This window comes from Seriola aureovittata, chromosome 6, assembly GCF_021018895.1.
Source record: "Seriola aureovittata isolate HTS-2021-v1 ecotype China chromosome 6, ASM2101889v1, whole genome shotgun sequence".
NCBI lineage: Eukaryota > Metazoa > Chordata > Actinopteri > Carangiformes > Carangidae > Seriola > Seriola aureovittata.
In genome coordinates this window covers 25137592-25158100 of record NC_079369.1, presented here as the reverse complement: position 1 = coordinate 25158100, position 20509 = coordinate 25137592, and the positions used below count along the sequence as shown (strand labels likewise).

Below are 20509 nucleotides of genomic sequence, written 5' to 3'. Positions count from 1 at the left end.
AAATAGACCAGAGGTCATGAACCTCCAGTACACAAGCTAAACTGTAAGAGAGCAGATATGCTATAAAACACCACATGCAAGCATGAAGGCAAAGGATGGCTGCTGTAAGCAGGAGGTGTAAGCAGGAGGTGTAAGCAGGAGGGACTGAGGTTCCAGAACAAGAACAAGAAACAGAAACAGGACGGATGTATGTGACTTATTTATTTTACTGGATGACCTGGATTTTGAGTTTAATCGTAGTATGATGAGATGGTTTTGAGGTATAAACCTGATGGAAAGACATTAGACTTGAGAGCTTTTGCATCACTTATAGCGTGTTGTAGAGGTTTTAACCAATGACTCCACCTTCACCTCTCAAAGAGTTTTTTTCATTAAAGTGTGAAAATATTCCTTATGTTGTCATTGTTTAAATATTTTTAGATTGTGGCTGTGTTAGTCCCTGGAAATACGCTCTATCTGTGGTATGCGTTTCTATGGGATAAACTATAGAGGGATTATGAGATGACAATGATCTGATTTTTACTTGTGTGCCTATACTTGTTTTGTTTATTCATGTTTGTTCTTGCCTATATTTGTTAAGATTTTTATGTTTAGACCAGGACTTTAGGAATGTTTAAAAGGTGGAATATGGGTATAAAGTGCGTCTCTGTTGTGTTTGATGATCAACATTGGGAATCATTTTAATTTAATTTTAAAATCACCAAACATGATTCATTTTATATGTATATTAAAATCACAAACATCTGGTTTTCCTCAGATACACCATCTTTAACTTTTTTGCATTTATATTAGAGTTTAGATTGTTAATGACGGCTATTTGCCAATCAGTCCAGCATTACTGTCATCGGACAAGACGATCAATGATATCAGTGTGTGTCGCCACAGAGACAGAGTGAGGTATTTAACAGCTAAGCCCCCCACAGACAGGACACAAATTAACCACACACTACAGGCATACACACATGTGACAAATATGCCTGCCTGCACACGCACGCACGCACGCACACACACACACACACACACACACACACACACACACACACACACACACACACACACACACACACACACACACACACACACACACACACACACACACACACACACACACACACACACACACACACAGAGAAGCCCCCTGGACAGGAGACAAATTAACCACTTCCCACAGAGCAATTCACGAGGGAGCAGGGGACAGTAAACAGCAAGTGATCAATATCGCCTTCTTCGGGAAAGCCCACACAATATTAGCCCCACATGTAGATACATAACACAAGTGCACGTGCAAGCACATAAACATGTGTCCAGGGGACTGTATATCAATCCTGTGCATTAAACATAACACTTTAAGCCCAGTTTGATCCTGAGGTTTCTCTGTGACTGAGGAAGTCTTTGTGCTCGTGATGCTCTTGTTAGACAAGTGGCTTTCTTCCCCCCCACATTTCTTTTTTTCTTTACTCCTCTTTAACTCTGAAGCTACAATGACAGGAGACAAACTAGCCATTTCCCCCAGAGCAACTCACCAGGGACAGCAGAAAATGAACTGCCCCAGATCAATACTGTACTCTCTCTCACAGTCACTCTCTACTCTCCTCCACAGACCCACAGCAAAGTGTGGCCCACCAAGGAGAAGACAACATTTTTAGTTTTTATTTCAGGGATGGAAATAAGAATGAGTGTGTTTGCATGCCTTACCTCGAAGAAGTGTTAAGTGAAAAAAAGAAAAAAAGGTAAATGTGCAAGAATTTTGTGTGAGAATCCTGGTCAGTGATGAAGACGCAGGTATTCCATGAAAGACTATTCCAGTATAGCCGCGTTGCGACCAAAAAGTACCAGGAACTTTTAGTTAAGTACATGGAACTAACCTTTTCTTCAGGAACTAAAAGGTTCCTGTGGCCCATTGTTGTCTGCGTTTCCACCGCGGCCTTAATAAATAAATGCACTACACCTTCAGTCCAGTAGGTAGCAGTAAGATGAAGACGACGGCTATAAAACAACGATGACTCCATAAAAGTGACGGACAGGCCAGCATCATCATTTGTGCGACACTACAGTTAGCCTGTTAACGTGGAGGAGATTCAAGTTGTGCTGCTGTTGATCGTGCCTTATTGCATTGCAAATGGATTCATTGAATCAACGCTTGAAAGGAGGCGAGCGTTAGTTGCAAAGCGGATTAAAGACGCACGTCAACAGTCTCAAATCAAAACAAAATAGTCGGCTTGCAGCTGCGGGCTTTAAAACATGGCAGGTGAAATAAAATGCAGCTAGTACTCGACCAATGAGAAATGTTCAGCACTGCAGACCACACCCCCCATAGTTCCTGAACCTTTGGAAAGTACTATCCCCCGACCAGAGACTTTTCTGGGGGTCTATCAATTACCACGGAACTAAATTTAGACCCTGGTTCCTGCAGTGGAAATATACATAGTTCCTCAAAAGGTTCCTGGGGGAAGTTCCTGCGGTGGAAACGCACCTTATGTTTACATTCATGATGCAACCTGGCTATTTGTCATACTCTGGTTAAGGTCAACCTTTTTAAATGCTGCTTTAATACGCTGCAACTCAATATCCCTGCTTCAATGAATAAACCAGTTCACCTGGAGCAACATATCCACAGATAAAATGATTAACACAGTGAGGTATAGAAGCAAAGAAACACTGCAGCCACCAGCTACCCGAGTCAACTCTGAGCAGCTCTGTGTGACATGTTGTGTGATATGCAATTCTACCAAGCTTCCGTGTTGCATAAGATATATTAGCACATTTTGTTGTGTGCATTGCTGTCGCTTGTATTTGCCTTTTGTTGTTTCATTTTTGTTAAAACCATCTGTTTTTGTAATGCTGTTGTAATGTTTTTAGATGTTATTCCATGCCTTCTTTTAATAAGCTTTTATGTGTTTTAACACTGTTTGCCACTTGTTTTTCTTGCTCGTATACACACATTAACGTTTCATTTATTTGACACTTGTTGATGCCACTTGTTACTGTCAGCATTAGATAAAATCAGGCAGGAGTTCATCAGTTGCTCAGGTTGCTGAGGCAGCGGTGAACATGTGCAGAGCCCCCTCTGCAGCTCACTGGCAGCAGTGCAGAAGTAGGATCTTGTAGTTTACAGTATGTGTACATGTGCTGGCGTGTGTTTAAGAGATAGAGTGTGAGTGTGTGTATGTGTGTGTGTCTGCGCACGTGTCCCAAATCTGGCTGTACACCCTGACCTACTCACAGGTGAGTATAAATAGTACTGACCCCCGATTCTGGGCTTTCATGCCAAGTCACAGTGGGCCAAGACGACGTGGTGGAACGGAGACCGGCGGTCTTCTCTGACCAATCAGTGTCATCTCAACTGTTAGCCAACGTGGGACCACAGTCAAACCTTTATCGCTGCCAGCAGACTCCAACCACTGCTGATAACCAACCACCTGCCAGGCTTTAAATTAGGAACAGACCAACTAATCATCAAGACATCAACAAATTATTAAATTTACTTGTTCATTTTTTACATTTAGCGCTGAAACAATCATCTGATTGTAGGGAAAAAATCAAAAAACAACCATCAGTTAATCAATTAATTTCTAAAATAATTTAAAATTCTATGTTCCCAGTTTCTAATTTGTTAGGATGTGCTGCTGTTCTGTTTTATATAATTAAATTCAATATCTTTGGGTTTTGGATGTTGGCTGGACAGAAACACATTTTTAAAAACATTTGAAGATGTCACCCTGGATATTGAAAAATTGGAAGGAGCAGTTTCTCACATTTTATGGACTAAACATTAACTTATTGATCTCGAGCTCTACAACAATGTACATCTGACACATATAAGTCAAACCACAGAATTTCCACATATACTCATAAATAATATTTTCTGAACTGTAATTTATTGTTGACATTTTGGGATCTGTTTCACCTGAGGCATTAACTTCAGTTAGAAGTGGTTAATAAAGGGGTATATATACATGTAGGTAATAATTAATAAATTGCTGTGCTGAATTGAAAATATCAGTGTCTCAAACTGTCACTGCCACATTTTCAGTGTCTCAAAATCTCAACAGCCAAACGAATGTCACACTGGATCACAGTTTATCCAATCAGAATGCAGGGTCTACATGCTGAGCCTCAGTTACAAAACCAAAGATGATCAACAAATCCTTCATCATTGTTTTGGCCTGTAGTGCTGGTTATTAATATCATGACCACAGCTCATAGTCTGAGCTCTCCACCTATTGCTGCTGACTCCCTGATGCCCTGCTGGCATGACGGCTGCTGAACACAACCACAGCTTCCCGCGCCGGAGTTGCCATACCAAACTGGTTACGCCTACGCTACAAGATATGCCAACGCCGCTAATACCAACTCACTGACAGTCACATCGAAGCCACAGCGCTACTGTAAATCATACAAGCTGTTTTAACTGAGAGTGCAGGAGGAAGTGCGATGGATACACACAGCCAAGGAAAACACCAACAGACTTCCCCCAACCACACACAGAGTTGAGGACTCAATTACTCTACTTCTGTTCAGAGCAAATCTCACTAATTAAATAGGTTAAGCATTAATTATTCAACCAGAGAGCGAGAGAGACCCTTGACGAAGGGAGAGGCGAGGGAGAGGGTACTGAGGGAGCATGGGAAGGGGATGATGGAGGGGGATGCAGCATTCTTCTCGGGCTATAAAACAATCTGCACCCAGCGCGGCTAATCAATACAGCCCTGCTGGAATTAGCAGTTATCTTAAAACCCTTTAACAACAGCGTGCTGACTGACAAACACAAACAATCATCCATTATTAAATACCAAAACACATCTGAGGCCATGCGGAACCAGGGGCGGGGGAGGTAGGGAGGGACACATGAAAACACTGAGGGTGTGGGTGATGTGATGATGGGAGGAGGGTGAGGAGGTGGGAGGCTGAATGGAGGGGAAGTTAAGTGAGATTGAGGAAGAGGGAGAAACAGATGAATGAAATATAAAGGAAACCTTTCCTTACTTAAGTCTTGTTTCTGTAGTTTTCGCCAACACTTCAACCAGTCATACACCATACTCACCAAAGTCATTGCTGAGATCTGGTAACATTAAGTCTTTAGTATCTTGATACAGTCCAACCCAAATATGGCGATATATGATATTATCATGGCGGTGTGCAGGCAGGGGCGGGTTCTTATATAAAATAGTTATTTTGTTGTACTTTAGGTTTCAGTTCTTTTTTTTGATAATATATGATTAGATTATCGTTTTTTAAAATGTTTTTTAAGTTTTATTTGTCACATTCCAATAGTAATAGTATTTTATAGTAATATGATGACTATGCCTCCATCCACAGGGCATAAGGGGTCACTGAATGGTTTGATGAGTGTGAAAATGATGTGAATCATATGCTATGACCTTCACAGTCACCAGATCTCAAACCAGATCAACACCAATGGGAGATCTTGGGAGTGACGTGTTAGCTCTCTCTACCACCATCATCAAAACACCAAATGAGGGAATATCTTTAGGAAGAATGTTCATCCCTCCAGTGGAGTTCAGAGACTTGTACAATCAATGCCAAGGAGCACTGAAGCTGTTCTGGCGGCACAAGGTGGAACAACACCTTGCTAAGATACTTTATGTTGGATTTTCCTTTAATTTGTCACCCCCCTTGAAACAAAGTTCAGCAGGGCAAAAAACATGAGCTGTCAGATTATTAACCAGCCGACAGTTAATCCAGATTATCTAAATCACTTTATTTGGGGAGAAACACCCAGAGTGTAGGTAATTATATTTCATTGCCCAGGAAAATTGTTTACACACAACTTTGGTAAAAACAGCAGGACAAAACTGTCAATCTGTGAATTTTAACAGACTGTTTATGTCTTTGTTTTCTCTTTCAAATACATTTAGCTAACATGGGGATTTGTTTAAAACGAGTATGATCATTTCATTACTCATGAAATTTAGGAATAGCCTCCTATGAGAACTTTTATACCTTCCTCTGATGAGGCCATTAATAAATGACTAATGAAAGTCGTGAGCAAAAGGCAGCTTTTTCAATAAGGCATGAGTGTTGCGAGGGTCTGAGGCCAGATGGTGTCATATGCTGTACAGACTGTAACACAATCAATAGCAATATCAACAATACCAATAGCAACTCAAAGCATTTAAATACATAAACTTCTCAATGGCCATGTCGATGGTCTTCTGGTTCTGTCAATCTGCAACTATAAAAAAGAAAAATTACACGTTGCTGCCAAAAATAAGACCAAAACTGTAAGAAGAGACTGGCTTTCAGGACAGATCTGTAACTCAGTTTACACCTGTCCATGATTTGTCTGCTGAAGAATCTGTTCCACATTTGTTCCCAAGCCAGACAGCATTATTCCTAATGACTGCATTTGGGGAACACCTGCAGAGAGGTTATGGTGGGCTCAGGAGGCTTACCCTCTGACAGCAAGCAGGGAGGTCAGGGATGTAAGGGAAAGTCAGGGCATAGAGCTTAGAGGTTTGCATGCCAATCATGGCTTGGGGCACACAGTAAAATACCTCATGGACCCCAGAGACCGCACAAAATGTAACCTTCCCCATGGGACGGACAAAGACGCAGAGGAGAAAAGGGGAAGGAGGGGACGAGTGGTGACCAAGAGAGGAAAGGAGGTACTTAGATGGATGGGAAAGGAGTAGTGGGGACCTGGGGGAGATAGTAGGGGGTTATTGAATAACTCAACAAGACCAGAATAGACTTGGGGGGGTTCGGGTGTCCAGGCCAGTATGACTGAAATGGAAAGTTGGAAAGGCTGAGAAAAAAAAAAAGAAAGAAAAAAAGACGTCAAGAAGATAAGCGGTCAGGTTTCTCCTCAGCTTAGGTCGATGACCTGATGCCTGGCTCTGGCGTTTGGATGGAGAGCCAGGAGGAACAGGCAGGATGGGGAGGGCATAAGACTAAGAGGGGAACAGAGAGATGGAGACAGACAGAAAGACAGAGATAAAAACGATAAGAGCTTACGATCATAAAACCAGAGTGGAGCGGTAGAGGGGATGATCAGTTCACATGACCACACAAAATTCACTAACATTATGAGAATATGGGCCTTGGCCCCCACTTGGCTGCACCAACCTACAGAGACTTGCAGCCAAGCCATCAATTAGGGAATTATGGCTAATTCCTCAGGAAGGAAGTAGAGAAATAGAGTGAGGGTGTGGGTGAACAATTAAGGAATGTGAACATGGGAGAGAGAAAATATGGAAGGTACTGAAAAATGCAAGTGAACATGTGAGTGGTTAGTGTGATATCAACAGGGATGACACAACTGACTGCCTGTAGATCACTGATTTGATCGACAGGCTCAACAGTTTGTGACAATCTGACTCGAGATGTTCATTCGGTACTGAAAGTAGAGCTAAGAGATGTGTAGGGAACACTACGGCCAATATGATGATAAAAGAGTTCCAGTGCAAAATACGATTTCAAAATGATATTTCAATAACATACTAGCCTTTAAAAACCTTTTTCCATTTAACCAAACAACCCCAAACTTGCTCAAATGTTACATGTTATCTAAACACAAGCAGAACTATATCTACGAATTTGTATCAAAATAAAAAAGAAGTATTGATCTGACCAAACATTCAACGCCAGATTTTGATACTTCACAAGTTTCAATTCCCCAGATTTGAATAATGTCATATTATGATCCGCGATTGTCTTCTCACACAGCTGGGTGTAGTCAGGTGAAGTCTGCTGTACTATATTGTAATGCAACATCTTTGCTGCACTGGGTGTAGGAAAAGCATTTTGTCACAGATAGTTAGCACGGCAAACAGAACCGGACGCAGTTATTCTTCAAATGGCTGAATTAAAGTTAATGTAGTGACTATTATCCATTGAAGAAAGCTGCAAGAGACTCAGTGGGCTCTTCACTGCGACGCGTTTGTACAAATCAGTTGCTTAGTCCATATGACACTGTTTATTTGAAACAACTGGTACCGATCAGCAATTGTGGTGCTAGAAAAACATAACGGTCAACAGAAAATAACAGAGCCTCACTATTCCTCTTTGTCTGAATCCCGCCACACGAAAGTACAGGTAAATAAAGTTAAACCTCACCCCTGTGTCCACTGCTTGAAGTGATAATCAAATTAACGTGTGCTACCTAAACAAATAAACAACATAGGCAAAATGCACATTTTGGCTCCTACAATCAAGTTGCACAAATAAACTTCTGAACTGAATTTTCAAAGTTCTGTTCGAGCTTTAGACTTCCTTAGTTGATTGTGTTCTGCAGTGAAAGCTCTACCTGCTCGATTGTCTCTTACACTCTCCCATGTAAATGCCTTTTGAAAGCATCTGTACTCATTGCAAAACTATCAGGACATTATTGACAACGAGCTATTTGGCCAAAATATTGTGATGTTTGAGACCTTCAATGAGAGATGGCTTTGGTCCTAATGCTTTCAAGAGTTTTGAAGCATCGTGCACAACACTTATGAGGATTGGGCACCTCATCTTTTATATACCGTGATTAGAAAGCTAGAATGAAATCAACTATCTAAAAGTATATCTTGCAATTGTCTGGACCCTGAGAACTGAAAGTGTTTTAGATGAATCCACAGTTCAAATTTGGCTCTGTAAAGTTAATATAGAGATCCCAAAATCAACCCCTTGAAAAGACAGTTACATGTGATTAAATTGTGCAGAGCAATTTTACTTGAAGTCGCCAACAAGACCTTGAAGTCATAAAGCATCCCCCATGTCAACAGCCATGCCAAGTGCCCAGATAACCCTGCCCTGACCATAATGACCAACCAGTGACCAACCCCCCACAACCAGTCACACAATCCCTGCTCCACCATGTGTCCATACCCGTGTGTGGGACATAATTAACATGCCGCGCGCTCCTCAGACTCTTTGCTCGTCTTCCCACGTAAACGGCAAACCCCCAGTGATTATTATGGTAACACGTCAGTGTGTGCAGACATATGGAGGAGAGCTGGGGGGGATAGGGTTACTGTCATAGGGTCGGGGTACAGCAGGGTGAGGGGCTGGGCAGCTATACCAGCATGCTCTCCAGCTGACAGAAGGTGAAGATTTATGGAGCGGCTCCTAACGGCTCCTGACTTTCCCCTCCTGTTACCAGAACAGATATATGTTTTGTGTAACACAACAAGACCAAAACCACACTGGACCAACACACACTCATCAATAAAATCAAAGACACATCGAGCTACCTTTTAGGGAGCTGTTGGTTTACATTCCTTTTAGTGTTGTATGAAAGTCAAATGGCACATTGCTGCATCAGTTTTGTGAAACATCACCTTGGAGTTTACAATGGTTTGCTATTTCTTGTCAAAGTTATTATTATGATGAGGTGATGCTGTAAAGAATTCTCTAATATCAATCCCAAAACCGGTCTGCACTTAAACTACATTATCACTTAACAATAATGTAACTTAAAGACTAAAGTTCCTGATGTACTTCAAAATGGATAGAGATGTGAACAGCTGGGGAGGTGGGGAGGAGAACACACACAGTTATGTAACACATGAATCCAGAGTTAGAGAATAAATTATTAAATTTTTATCAAATACAATATTCAGCTTATCAAAATGTATCACCTCCACCAGATAGAATGTCTGTGTACTGTGAACTTGGTGTAACTGCAGGTGTGTATAGTCCAGTTTACTTACAGACACTGAAATGATACTGATATGATCAATCTGCAGAATGGGGGAAAATAAGCTACTGAAAAACTATTGGCTCTATCGCAACATTTGTAATATACTGTAAAGTATGAGATTTTCTGTTTATGAGTTACAACATGACATGCAAAACACTTGTATCGTCATTTAAAAGAAGAAATCAAAAACAAAAGAATAAAGAGAATAAAATTCTACACCTGTTCAACATCTGTGGGCAGAAGACAACGTCATGAGGAATTGTGCATGTTAAATTTTGAATACTTGAATACTAGATCATTGTGAGAATTTATACTCCTGTAGCTAAAGATGGAAACATCTTGTGCCCCAGCCAAGCCGTTTACCAATAAATGACACTTGCATTGCCTGCCATGTGTTCTCAAATAATTAGTAGGACACCGCCTGTGTCCCGTTAGGTTTCTGATTTATTCAGACAGCCTGGAACATGGGCCACTCCTCTGGATACCAAGAAAACATTTACCTCCTTAACTGGGAAGGAGTCACAATCATCTCAAGCTAAAGTTTCAGGACTCAATAGTATTGATTACACATTTCAACACATGCCCCCCCCCCCCCCCCCCCCCTTGCAGATTCACAGCATAAAAACACCCCCTCATGATGGCACACAGCACAGCACTCTGAGTTCAGTCAAAATCACACTGATCAAATATTATGATGCTCTGTATAACATTGATATTTCTAAAGAAAAATAATTTAAACCTGTTGAGCAATTTGAAACTCATTCAACATGACCTATCCAGTCACTTGACCAGGTTTAGTGAAGCATTACAAGTGTTCACTACTCTCTGTGTGCACTCAGAGAGCTCCATCTGCATGTTGATCTCAAATGAGTCAGAACTTTAATTATGGCCAGTTGACAGTTTGATGAGAGTCTGAGGAAGGAGGATGGGTGCTACAACACAGCTTGGGAGGAGTTACTCATGTGGACATACTGTAGGTACAGGGGTCTGGTCTCTGACATGCACGGCTCCCTGGGTCCCTGAGGTTAATCAAAATGCCAAATGTTACCGTGCACCATGGCAGGGAGCTATACTGAGCCCTTTTTACACTAGACACCATCTTGCATGAGAAACTGAATCATTCATGCAACCAAATAGCCATACTGTTTATATATAGGCGCAAAGAGAAATGCATGCAAAGGGTCGTCCCAAATGCTAAAACATACATGGAAAACATAAATTATCATTATCATTAAATCATTATGGAAATGCAGTAATTCTGTATGATTTGTTTGTGTGTGTGTGTGTGTGTGTGTGTGTGTGTGTGTGTGTGTGTGCGTTGGCAAATGTCTATAGACATCAAGAGAAAGGAAGAGAGGAGCAAGATGTGGTCAGAGAAATACAGACAGAAAGAGAAGACAGAGGTCCACCTGTTTGACACAGAGAGCCTGAGAAAGTGTAGAGGAATGAGCAGAATGCCTCTGTGTGTGTGTGTGTGTGTGTGTGTGTGTGTGTGTGTGTGTGTGTGTGTGTGTGTTTGCATTAGGGTTAAGGTCCACACGGTGCAAGTGTGTGTGTGTGTGTCTGTGTGTCATCCAACTGATAATACTATGGGAGGACTGGGGAATGGCATTTGGAGAACGGTATGTAGAAAAGCAGCTGATGGGAGAATCACTCACACACACACACACACACACACACACACACACACACACACACACACACACACACACACACACACACACACACACACACACACACACACACACACACACACACACAGACACACAGACACACAGACACACAGACACACAAACAAACTATTAAAATCATTCGACCAATAAAAAGTTCAGAGAAAGATCAGCACACAAACACATATAATATGACGCTTCCAGTATGCACATAGCAACACTAACTGTGTGCTCTTAGGTCCAAACAAACAGACAGTGAGTCAGTGTCCTTTATAATCTGCCTTTGTGTGTATGTGTGACTATGTGCGTGTGTACATGTGTGCTGTGTGTGTGTAAATGTGGGAGCATGAGTCAGTGAGAGGAGAGCGCAGGACAAGTGGCCACAGTGTGAAGGAAAAGTGGGAGAAACTGGAGCAAGTGTGAACCAGAGAGTGATGCAAATAAACAAACAAAAATAAACAAACATGTGTCGTGCCAAGCTGAAGTCAGAAAAGGACAGACAGGGCTCCAGGAGTCCGATTGCACATGTTGCAATACATGAAAAACATATTGGCTAGGATAGTTATTGTGTTATCATCCCTAAACCTCTGAAAGATGGAAGTCATCCATGGACTTAGACAAAAACTCTTTAAAAAGCTGACAACATCACAATATATAATGTCTTCAAGCCAAAAACAACATGGCTAACCAGGAGATACAAGGTTTTCACCCAACAGCACTTATAAAACTAATGGGTAGAGTTTCAGAACATAGTAATGATAACCTACTAAGAGACTGATAATACTCCAAGAGTCAGATTACCAGTGGTGTAATCGAGACGGAGAGAAGACCAAGACAAGACAGACAAAACTCCCAATACACAACTTTGAAGTAATTATACTGTACACTCAGTTGGCAGTTTCTTAGGAACATCTAGGTAAAACGAACAGTGTAATGTTTAATGTTCAGTTTGTTGAAACTGTGTTAAAGACGTGTTGATTCAACTGTATGATCATTTCGTTGAATGTAGTCTGAGGTGCTGTTGACGAGTGTTCCTATTATTTTGTCCACCCAATTCAAATCAGTGAGGGTATAGGCTACACTACAGTATAGTTCAACAGCTCCATAAACTGCAGTTCATACAGTTTAATCAACACCTCTTTAACACAGCTGCAACAAACTGAACATTATAACCTTCATGAAGGAGGATTTAGGAGGACTGTCGTATTAGACTGTATTCGTTTTCATAATAAACTGATAAGTGTATGCATAATGTAGCAACAATGAAGTTAGACGCACACAAAAGCAAAACAAAAACTTGTGCAATTTATACTGCAGCTTTCCTGCTTCAGCGTGCCACAGGTAAATCAACCATTGGGTCAAATGAAAGGTGGATTAAAATGATAACACTAAATTAAAGTTTCATTTTCTGTCATGTGCTCATCTTACTTGTATTGCAGGAACCAATCAAATAATCAAGAGTGGCTCTAAACAACATTAAGAGTCTCCAGTGCATGTAGTCAACAGCCAGCTGGTGAAGTTATTAAAGGAATATTTAGCACATGTATAGTGAACTTTAAACTTCTCAACTGGAAAACAGACACGGTTAGCCCCATTAGACTGTTGGCAAATCCTCCAGTTTTCTCATGAATGAGATGTGTTAAGTGACGGTGATGGCGCAGAATGAATGCACCATATAAAGTGAGGCGCAGTAGCCAGGATGTGCCAACCCAGGCAGCCAATGGAAAAACTGCTGTTTCTCTCAGGAGCTGACGAGTGTGTTGACGTGATCCTCATGAGTTACTGCTCACAAAACCCACAATGAGGTGCATAACACCATACATCGAGGATTATGGATGTATGTAATGTGTGGACACACATCAGATACTGCCGGTGTGTGTGGGCCTTTAGATAACAAGGTATGAGAGAACATCACTTCAGTCTTTTCTTAAAGAAGCTACAACCAATGCATTACTTAAAAGTTTTCAAAGAGGTAAATCAAGCAAATGGCTTCTTAAATTAACGATAACTTTGTGACTGGACAACAGGTATCAACAATGAGAGGAGGCATCAGAAGAACAGGAAAAAAAAACATTGGTGAATAAAACAAACAGATTAGTCAGAAGGTGCGTTTGCTGCTGTGTGGAAGAAACCAGTGCACAGGCTGAACCACTTTATGAGGAACCTGATACCTGAAAATGGTTCTGAGCTTCTCAAATGATTACACTGCACAGTAACGGCTGTTTGTTAATAGCATCCCATCTGTGTTTGCACGTGTCTGTACATACAGTAGTGTGTACATTCAGTACATATCACAGGAGAAAGTGGAAAATGTCAGTGAGAGCAGGGCCTCGATGCAGAGCAGCACATATGATTTATGGGTGAAATAAATGGGATCACTGTAGGAGCGGTAACAGGATCCCTGAAGGAGGGAAGGAGAGGGTGGGGGGTGGGGAGGGAGGATTCTTTTGTGGTAGTAAGTAATGGGCTCCGTGGTGTCAGAAGGTGGAGGGGGGCAGCGTGTCGGTAAGCTGATGCTGAGAGACCAAAGGTGGCAGCACTGCCACCATCAGAGACTCAGTCCTACTACAACACACAAGCAGGTCGACAATCTGACCCCCAGTGTGTGTGTGAGTGGATTTTATGATTTACATAAACAGGGCTAGAGACCAACTGAGAAGTACAACTGGTGTGGGCAATGCATACAATGTTTTCCACACGACTGCGTTGGGGAGGGCAGCCCCAAGGCAGACCTTTCTTTTCAAAGCAACGGCACTAATCATTCCCTAATTACAGCTCATCAAATATGAGGATTTGCTGCTTCTCTCGCTTATGTGGAAGTCAACTGAGCACCTTTGGGTTTTGGACTGTTGTCGAACAAAGACAGACATTTAAAGACATCACTTTGAGATAAAAAAATAAAAATAAAATAAACATTTCTCCACCACCTGAGATTTTGTATACCAAACAATTGAGAGAATAATCAGGGGCTGGTTCCACAAAGCAGCTTAGTTCTTGACTATCTTAAATCAGACTGCGGTACAATGAATTCACATGATCAATGCCAAGATTTATTACTTATTAATGTTTTTTTGGGGGGGGAAATTTGAATTCAGAAAATCTGATTAGTTCTAACGACTTTATACTTCAGTTTAGACCTAAAATCAGATGATACAGAAAATGTCTGCAGTGTGCACAGTGATATACAGCACTGGGCTTAAATAAAGTCACAGGGAATATTAGCAGAGTGGTGAAGACAGCTCCAAAGAGGAAAAAAAGACTGAGCGAGACTGGATGGGAGACGGTGAGGGAGGAAAGAAAAGCAGAGTGAGATAGAGACCTAAAATGCTCCAGAAGCCTGTCACATGGGGCCCGAAGCCGCTCGGCTCAGCACTCTTCCTCTCTGTGTTCTGTCCGTTCCTGACATTTATCTGCTTTATTAGATTATCTGGGCTACATAGCTGTCTCCGGGCGCATGCAAGCACACACACGTATAGATATATACATACACACACCTCTTGATTCATTACTGCTTTAACTGCTTACTTAGGTTTATGCCCTCTTTAAATTAATCCGCAGATAACCGAGCACCTCAGAAAACGCTAGCCCCCTAAACGTGAGGATGGGAGGCTGAAGCTAGTCATTGAGGAGGAAATTAAGAAACATTGTTTGTGAGTGTATTATCATGCATGTGTGAGTGGTCATAAGGTTGGTTTTTAACAGGCTCATCTATAGGGACTCTGCTTCCCATCATTAGTAATTCAATTTGCTCTTTATTAGCGGCTCTTATCAGAGGCGCAGACGGCTATGAGCAGCTTTCCGCACTTCATCTTCCTCTGCACTCACCCCTGCTCCACCTTTCCTGTGTCTCTAATTCTGAATCCACATCTTTAATTAGAGATGCATTCACTCCTACAGTAGGCCAGTCAGGTTCTCCAAATGACTTTTTTTTTTTTTAAAAAAGGGAGAAATGGTGAGGAGGAAGGGAAGAGGAAAAGGATGTAGGAGGTGTAAGAAAGGACACACAAAGTTAGAGAATCAGAGAAAGAGAAGCGGACTGATAGACGCTAAGCCATGGGGACGAATAAAGCCTAATGTTAATAGTGATGGCTTTTCTAATGTCTTCTGACTCCATTGAGTGTGGGAGATTACACCAAGATGGGCATGAGGCGTGTAGGGTACACGCAGAATGACCGGAGGGTTGGAGGGGCAAGTGGAGGGAGGGAAGTGGAGGGAGGGGGGAGAGAGGGAGGGGGGAGAGCGAGAGGGGGGACTGTAAAAACAATGATTGCTTTCCATCAGGTTAGGCCTATATTCTACAGTTCGTTAAAACAATCCAATTTGCAAAAGGATAATTATGCATTAGCTCCTTTTTATCTACTGGAGGGAGAGTGGTGCCAGGGCTTGATAGCAGTGTCGCTGCCTGCCTCCACCTCTGCAAATTACCCGCTATCGGCACTTGTTCGCCATCACGGCTGAATTGGGCAATCAATTAACCTCCCCCCTCCTCTTATAGCCTGTGTGTATGCCTCTCCTGTGACAGGCAGCAACACAAAGCCCTTACAAGGAGGACATGGGTGGGAGCTGCTGCCCTCTACTGGAGACGGCTGCAATAGCTACTGTAGTTGAAGGGCCAATTACTTAGATGCTTTGTCCAAAAGTAATTTTTACTATAAGAAGTTGGTATACTAAATCTCATTAATTTTTGAGTGTGCTATTGTTTTACACTGTTGTCTTAAAATGCAATGCACAAAGGTAATGTAGGAGCAAATAACAGCTGCAAAACACTGAACCTGAAGTGAGTGGAGCTGAAAACACATTCAGGAGGATCTTGTAAAACAAAAAAGTTAGAATTAAATCATTAAGAAAATTTGAAAATCTTTTTTTTTCCCTCATAGTGAAGAACAATAAACTGTTGCATCTCATTCCAAACCCCCAACCTACTACAGGATTTCATATGACTTTTGACATGATTTCAAATATAGTTTTCAACTAACTGCAAAAATGGCATACTAAAGCCATAAGTCATAAGCCATAAGCTATAAGGCTGTATAGTAAAGCGTGTAGTTGGCAGCAGTCAAAGTACACAAGAGCACAGCTGGTATAGAACTGACACAAGCACTGAAGAGAGACACGGAGCCAGAGTAAAAAGCAATAAAATAAACAAAAAAAGGGATTAAAGTTGCAAGGAACCAATAGAAATGCAGAGGAACAGTGGTGATCATTTAAACATTGATAAATGTTGTTACATTTTCAAGAAGCTGAAATGAACACACGACGAGGACGAGTGTTCGGTCAGAAGACGTGCTTGACCCAAAATCCCCATGATGTTAGAATAATCATGAACTGTATGTTTGAAATCCTCTGCGTCAACTATGATCAAAGGAGACAAATGGATACAAGAAAACAGAGGCTGGACAAAAATATAAGGGGAAAGAGTTGACTGAGATATTTGTAGCAAGGAAATTTAACATCACAGTAATCAACAATCTGATCCATGAGATAAAATGGAAAATAGAGGCCAGTTTACTGGATGGGAAGATTTCTCTATGAGACATGCTCTTAGGTATTAGGACTCTGAAGCTGTTAATCAATAAGTCTGTGTTTCCTTTTGTTTTGAAGGAAGACAAACAAACCAAAGTGGGAGTGCGAGTACCAGGTTTGCTGAGCTTTGGAAGGATGTAAATAACTCCAGTTAAAACATAAGTTGAAGCTTTTTGATGATGTAAGAAAAAGTACAACTTTTAGGAGTAAATGCATCCACTGAAATTCAAGAGAATCTTGTGAGACCAGTTTGGTGAAATGGGAGGAAATCCAACAGAACATGATGACTGTATAAGGAAGTAATGTTTCTGAATACTGCGAGTTGTTGGTGAGATTGGAAAACAAGTTTTCACAGCACCACCATCAGGCTGTGGATTGTAGTTCTCATTAAAAAGTCAGTGGGTGAGATTTTGATCCTATCTGGAAAGTTTAGCTGCTGTGGGTCGTACTGTGTGGTTACTGATATTGACAGGCTTGTAAGTGGGGGAGGGGAGAAGGAATATTAAAAAGATTAATCAAAATTAACTACATGATTTGAGCATTTCCATTATTAGGACCACAGAAACTACAGTTGGACTGTAACTAACCAGATTAGATATGTTCCCTCCTAAGCATGTAATGTTGTTTTCCATGGATGAGCATTTGGTTGGCAGCTCATTATAGCAATTAGTTGGCAATGACAAATACATGGCAGAAAAAATGCGCATAATAAATGCCCTTAATGAAACTGAACGAGACAATACCAGAAAACAACAATCTTGTACTGTAGTGTATGCTCCTTACCTGTCCTTGATAAGGTTGGGGAGAGCCGCCTCAATTTGTGTCTTCCAAAAGAAACAAGCTCCCTGGAGGATGTCCTCCTCAGTCCTAAAGGAGTCCGGGTCGAGGTGAGTATTCGGCCCCGTGGGGAGTACTTCACTGCTGATGGGTTGCTCCCCCTCTCTGACCCACCCCCACTGTGGTCACAATACAAAGGACAAAAGAGAACAGTGTGATCAGTAAGACATTAGAGGTTACTATTAATCAAATTGTGTCGAGAAAAATCTATGTGATTAATGTATAAATAAACAAGAATATAACATGAACAAGGGCATATAAATATATATATATATATATATATATATATATATATATATATATATATATATATATATATATCTGCTGCCCCCTTCTGGCAAAAGACAAGTACACTAAAAAAAAACTGAAAAGAAACATCATTAGATAAGAATAAACCTAGGGTAAAATCAATCAGATCATGTGCATGTTTCCATTATTAACCTGTTAGCAGACTTCCTGATGATCTTCATCCTGCTGCGCAGTTTGAACCCACCAAGGGAGGAGGATGGGAGGGAGGCACGTTGATGTAGAGACGGGGAAACAACAAGCCCTCCTTTCACTCCTTTGTTGCTTTTTTCAGAAGTCCAGTGGAAGGCAGATCTACGACGAGCCACTGCTGCCCCTGCTGTCGCTGCTCCAGACGTAGTCTGTCCCCCAGCCTTCCAGCGATAACGGCTACTAAGTGAGGGGCTGGTTGCCTTTTTTATTTTAGCAGAGGGAGTAGAGGGTGCTCTGAGTTTTTTGGTGGCCTCTCCCTTTTCTAGAGCTCTCTGAGCAAGAGTCAGGGCTTTGGGTGACAGTGGTTTACGAGACACCTTGGCTTGGACTCCAGCAGAAGAGGAGACCCATTTGTACTTGGAGGTCTTCGGGGCGACGGTGACTGGGCTAAGCTTTCGGGGTAACTTCTTGGTAGGGGTTCTCTTACTGATTGTGAGCGAGGGGGAGCTTCCACTGGCAACTCCAGCTTTTGAGACTGATGTTGGGGCAACAGTTACAGCTTTTCCCGTGAATGAAGAAATAGAGCTACCTTGTCTGGACTCCACTCCTCCCACGTTCTGGCTCTTTACCCAAGTGAACTTGGATTTTTTCATAAAAGATGTACTGACCTGGGCCAGTCTGGTCTGAGATGTGAGGTCAGGGGAAGTTTTTTTTGCTATCTTAAACTGAGCAGAGAGGGGTAATGCGGTATTGCCAGTCGTAGGAATTGCTGGAGTCAGTTTAGACTCAGTTTTGCTGGTCAGGGGAGGTTTGATCTGTACTTCGGAGCTTCTCTGCTTGGTCAAGGTATTGGTCTTGAGTGAAGATGGCATTTCCGAAGAACCACTGACCATCTTCCCTGGAAGGGCAACACGACTGCTTTCAGTCTTCCGCTGAAATTCTTGAGTCTGTCTGTGTCCCGTTTCATGTTGCAAGCTAGTGCCTGTTGAGCTTGAACTTCCTTTTCCATCTTTACGCTGAGACAAAGCTGCCTCTTCACCTCTTTTGCGCAGAGTGTCTGTGGGTGTTTTCTTTGTTGCATCTTCTATATTCCCTGTGATGCTGCTTACATGTTCCTCTTTCTTCTGTTGAACAATCCCTGACGATAAAGCAGAAGTTTTGGTTCTATGGCTCTCCTCTCCTCTGCTGTGACTGGGCAGTGAGATGCTGCGAGATACAGGCTGGGAACTAGACTGATCCACAGAGAAGTCTGAAGCTGAGTGATGTCCAAAAGAAGACTGAGGGTTCTTGTTTCTCAGAGAGTACGCTTTCCTCCAACTCCCACGGGTCTGAGGAGCATAAAGTCTCCCTCTGGAGCTGTGAGGATTGATGACAGATGCGCTGTGACCTCTGCCTCTGGCTGATGTTGGAGGTTCTAGATGCCTCTGCTCATCTCTTTCAAACGGTGCATCACCATGGACACTCTTGTGTTTATTGATGAGATCTGAAAATTAAAAAGAAATGGGGTGATTTGGTTGTCAATCACTTGCAAACTGATAATGAGAAAATAAAACCTATTTTAAAGGGTTGTTTCACAAAATAAACAACGTGCAGCAAGGAAATTTAACATCATAGTAATCGACAATCTGATATATTAGATATAACAGTATCAAAGTCAAGCACTTATGTTATGATAAATTATGTTTTTTTGACCGTTTACCGCTATGCCTTGAGAACCGACGAGTAAAACTATTAACCTGTTACTGGTAGCTAACCGTTACTAGAATAAATGACTACGTATGTGCTTCTAAACAGAAATTATTAGCTACTATATTAGCTGGATACATGTATATCCTATGTATATATCCTATGTTATGAAGGGCAGAGACGTGTCTATTTTTAGCCAAATGAGTAACGTTGACGGTTGATTGGAGGAAAAGCTGTCGGTTAAAGTTCGTTTTTAAATATCAGAAAGCGCGGGCCGCACACCCTACCGGGAGCTCTCAGTGTATTTTCATCCTTTTAACCCACCTGCTGCTCATACAACTGTCGACATTTACAAAGCAAGACTTACTCTGAAGAAGTTCAATTTGCCTCTTCAACGCTTCTCTCTCCTCCATGTTTACAACCCAAGTGGTACGTCATCAAACAGCGACGTGAATATGCTCACGCAAATGACGGTATTGATACTGTCCAATCACAGGGCACAGTTAATAGAGGGTTGTGCCCTCAGTCTTGTCTTGCAAGGTGGAATTTCATTACAGACATATCGTCATGTTGTACACATAGAAGGCGCAGTTATATTATTTATGCAATGTTTGGCAAATATGATATGCCCTGTTTAACGAGGACACCAAATCTTAAAAAAAAATACGAAAAAAAATGTTGGTTATTAAAACAAAATTCCTTAAAT

At 41.7% G+C, this 20509-nt stretch overlaps 1 protein-coding gene across 1 annotated transcript in view; it reads right to left on the bottom strand.

Annotated features, from left to right (window-relative positions):
* Window positions 1–20246, bottom strand: part of zc3h3 (zinc finger CCCH-type containing 3) — a 60144-nt gene extending 39898 nt beyond the window's left edge. The window contains exons 1-3 of the mRNA XM_056379448.1: window positions 20171–20246; window positions 18121–19600; window positions 17626–17798 (exon numbers count right to left, since the gene is read on the bottom strand). Coding sequence (XP_056235423.1) covers window positions 17626–17798; window positions 18121–19600; window positions 20171–20216 — 1699 coding nt within the window. The 5' untranslated portion in view covers window positions 20217–20246. The remainder of the gene's footprint in view (window positions 1–17625; window positions 17799–18120; window positions 19601–20170) is intronic.
* Between the last annotated feature and the right edge of the window lie 263 nt (window positions 20247–20509).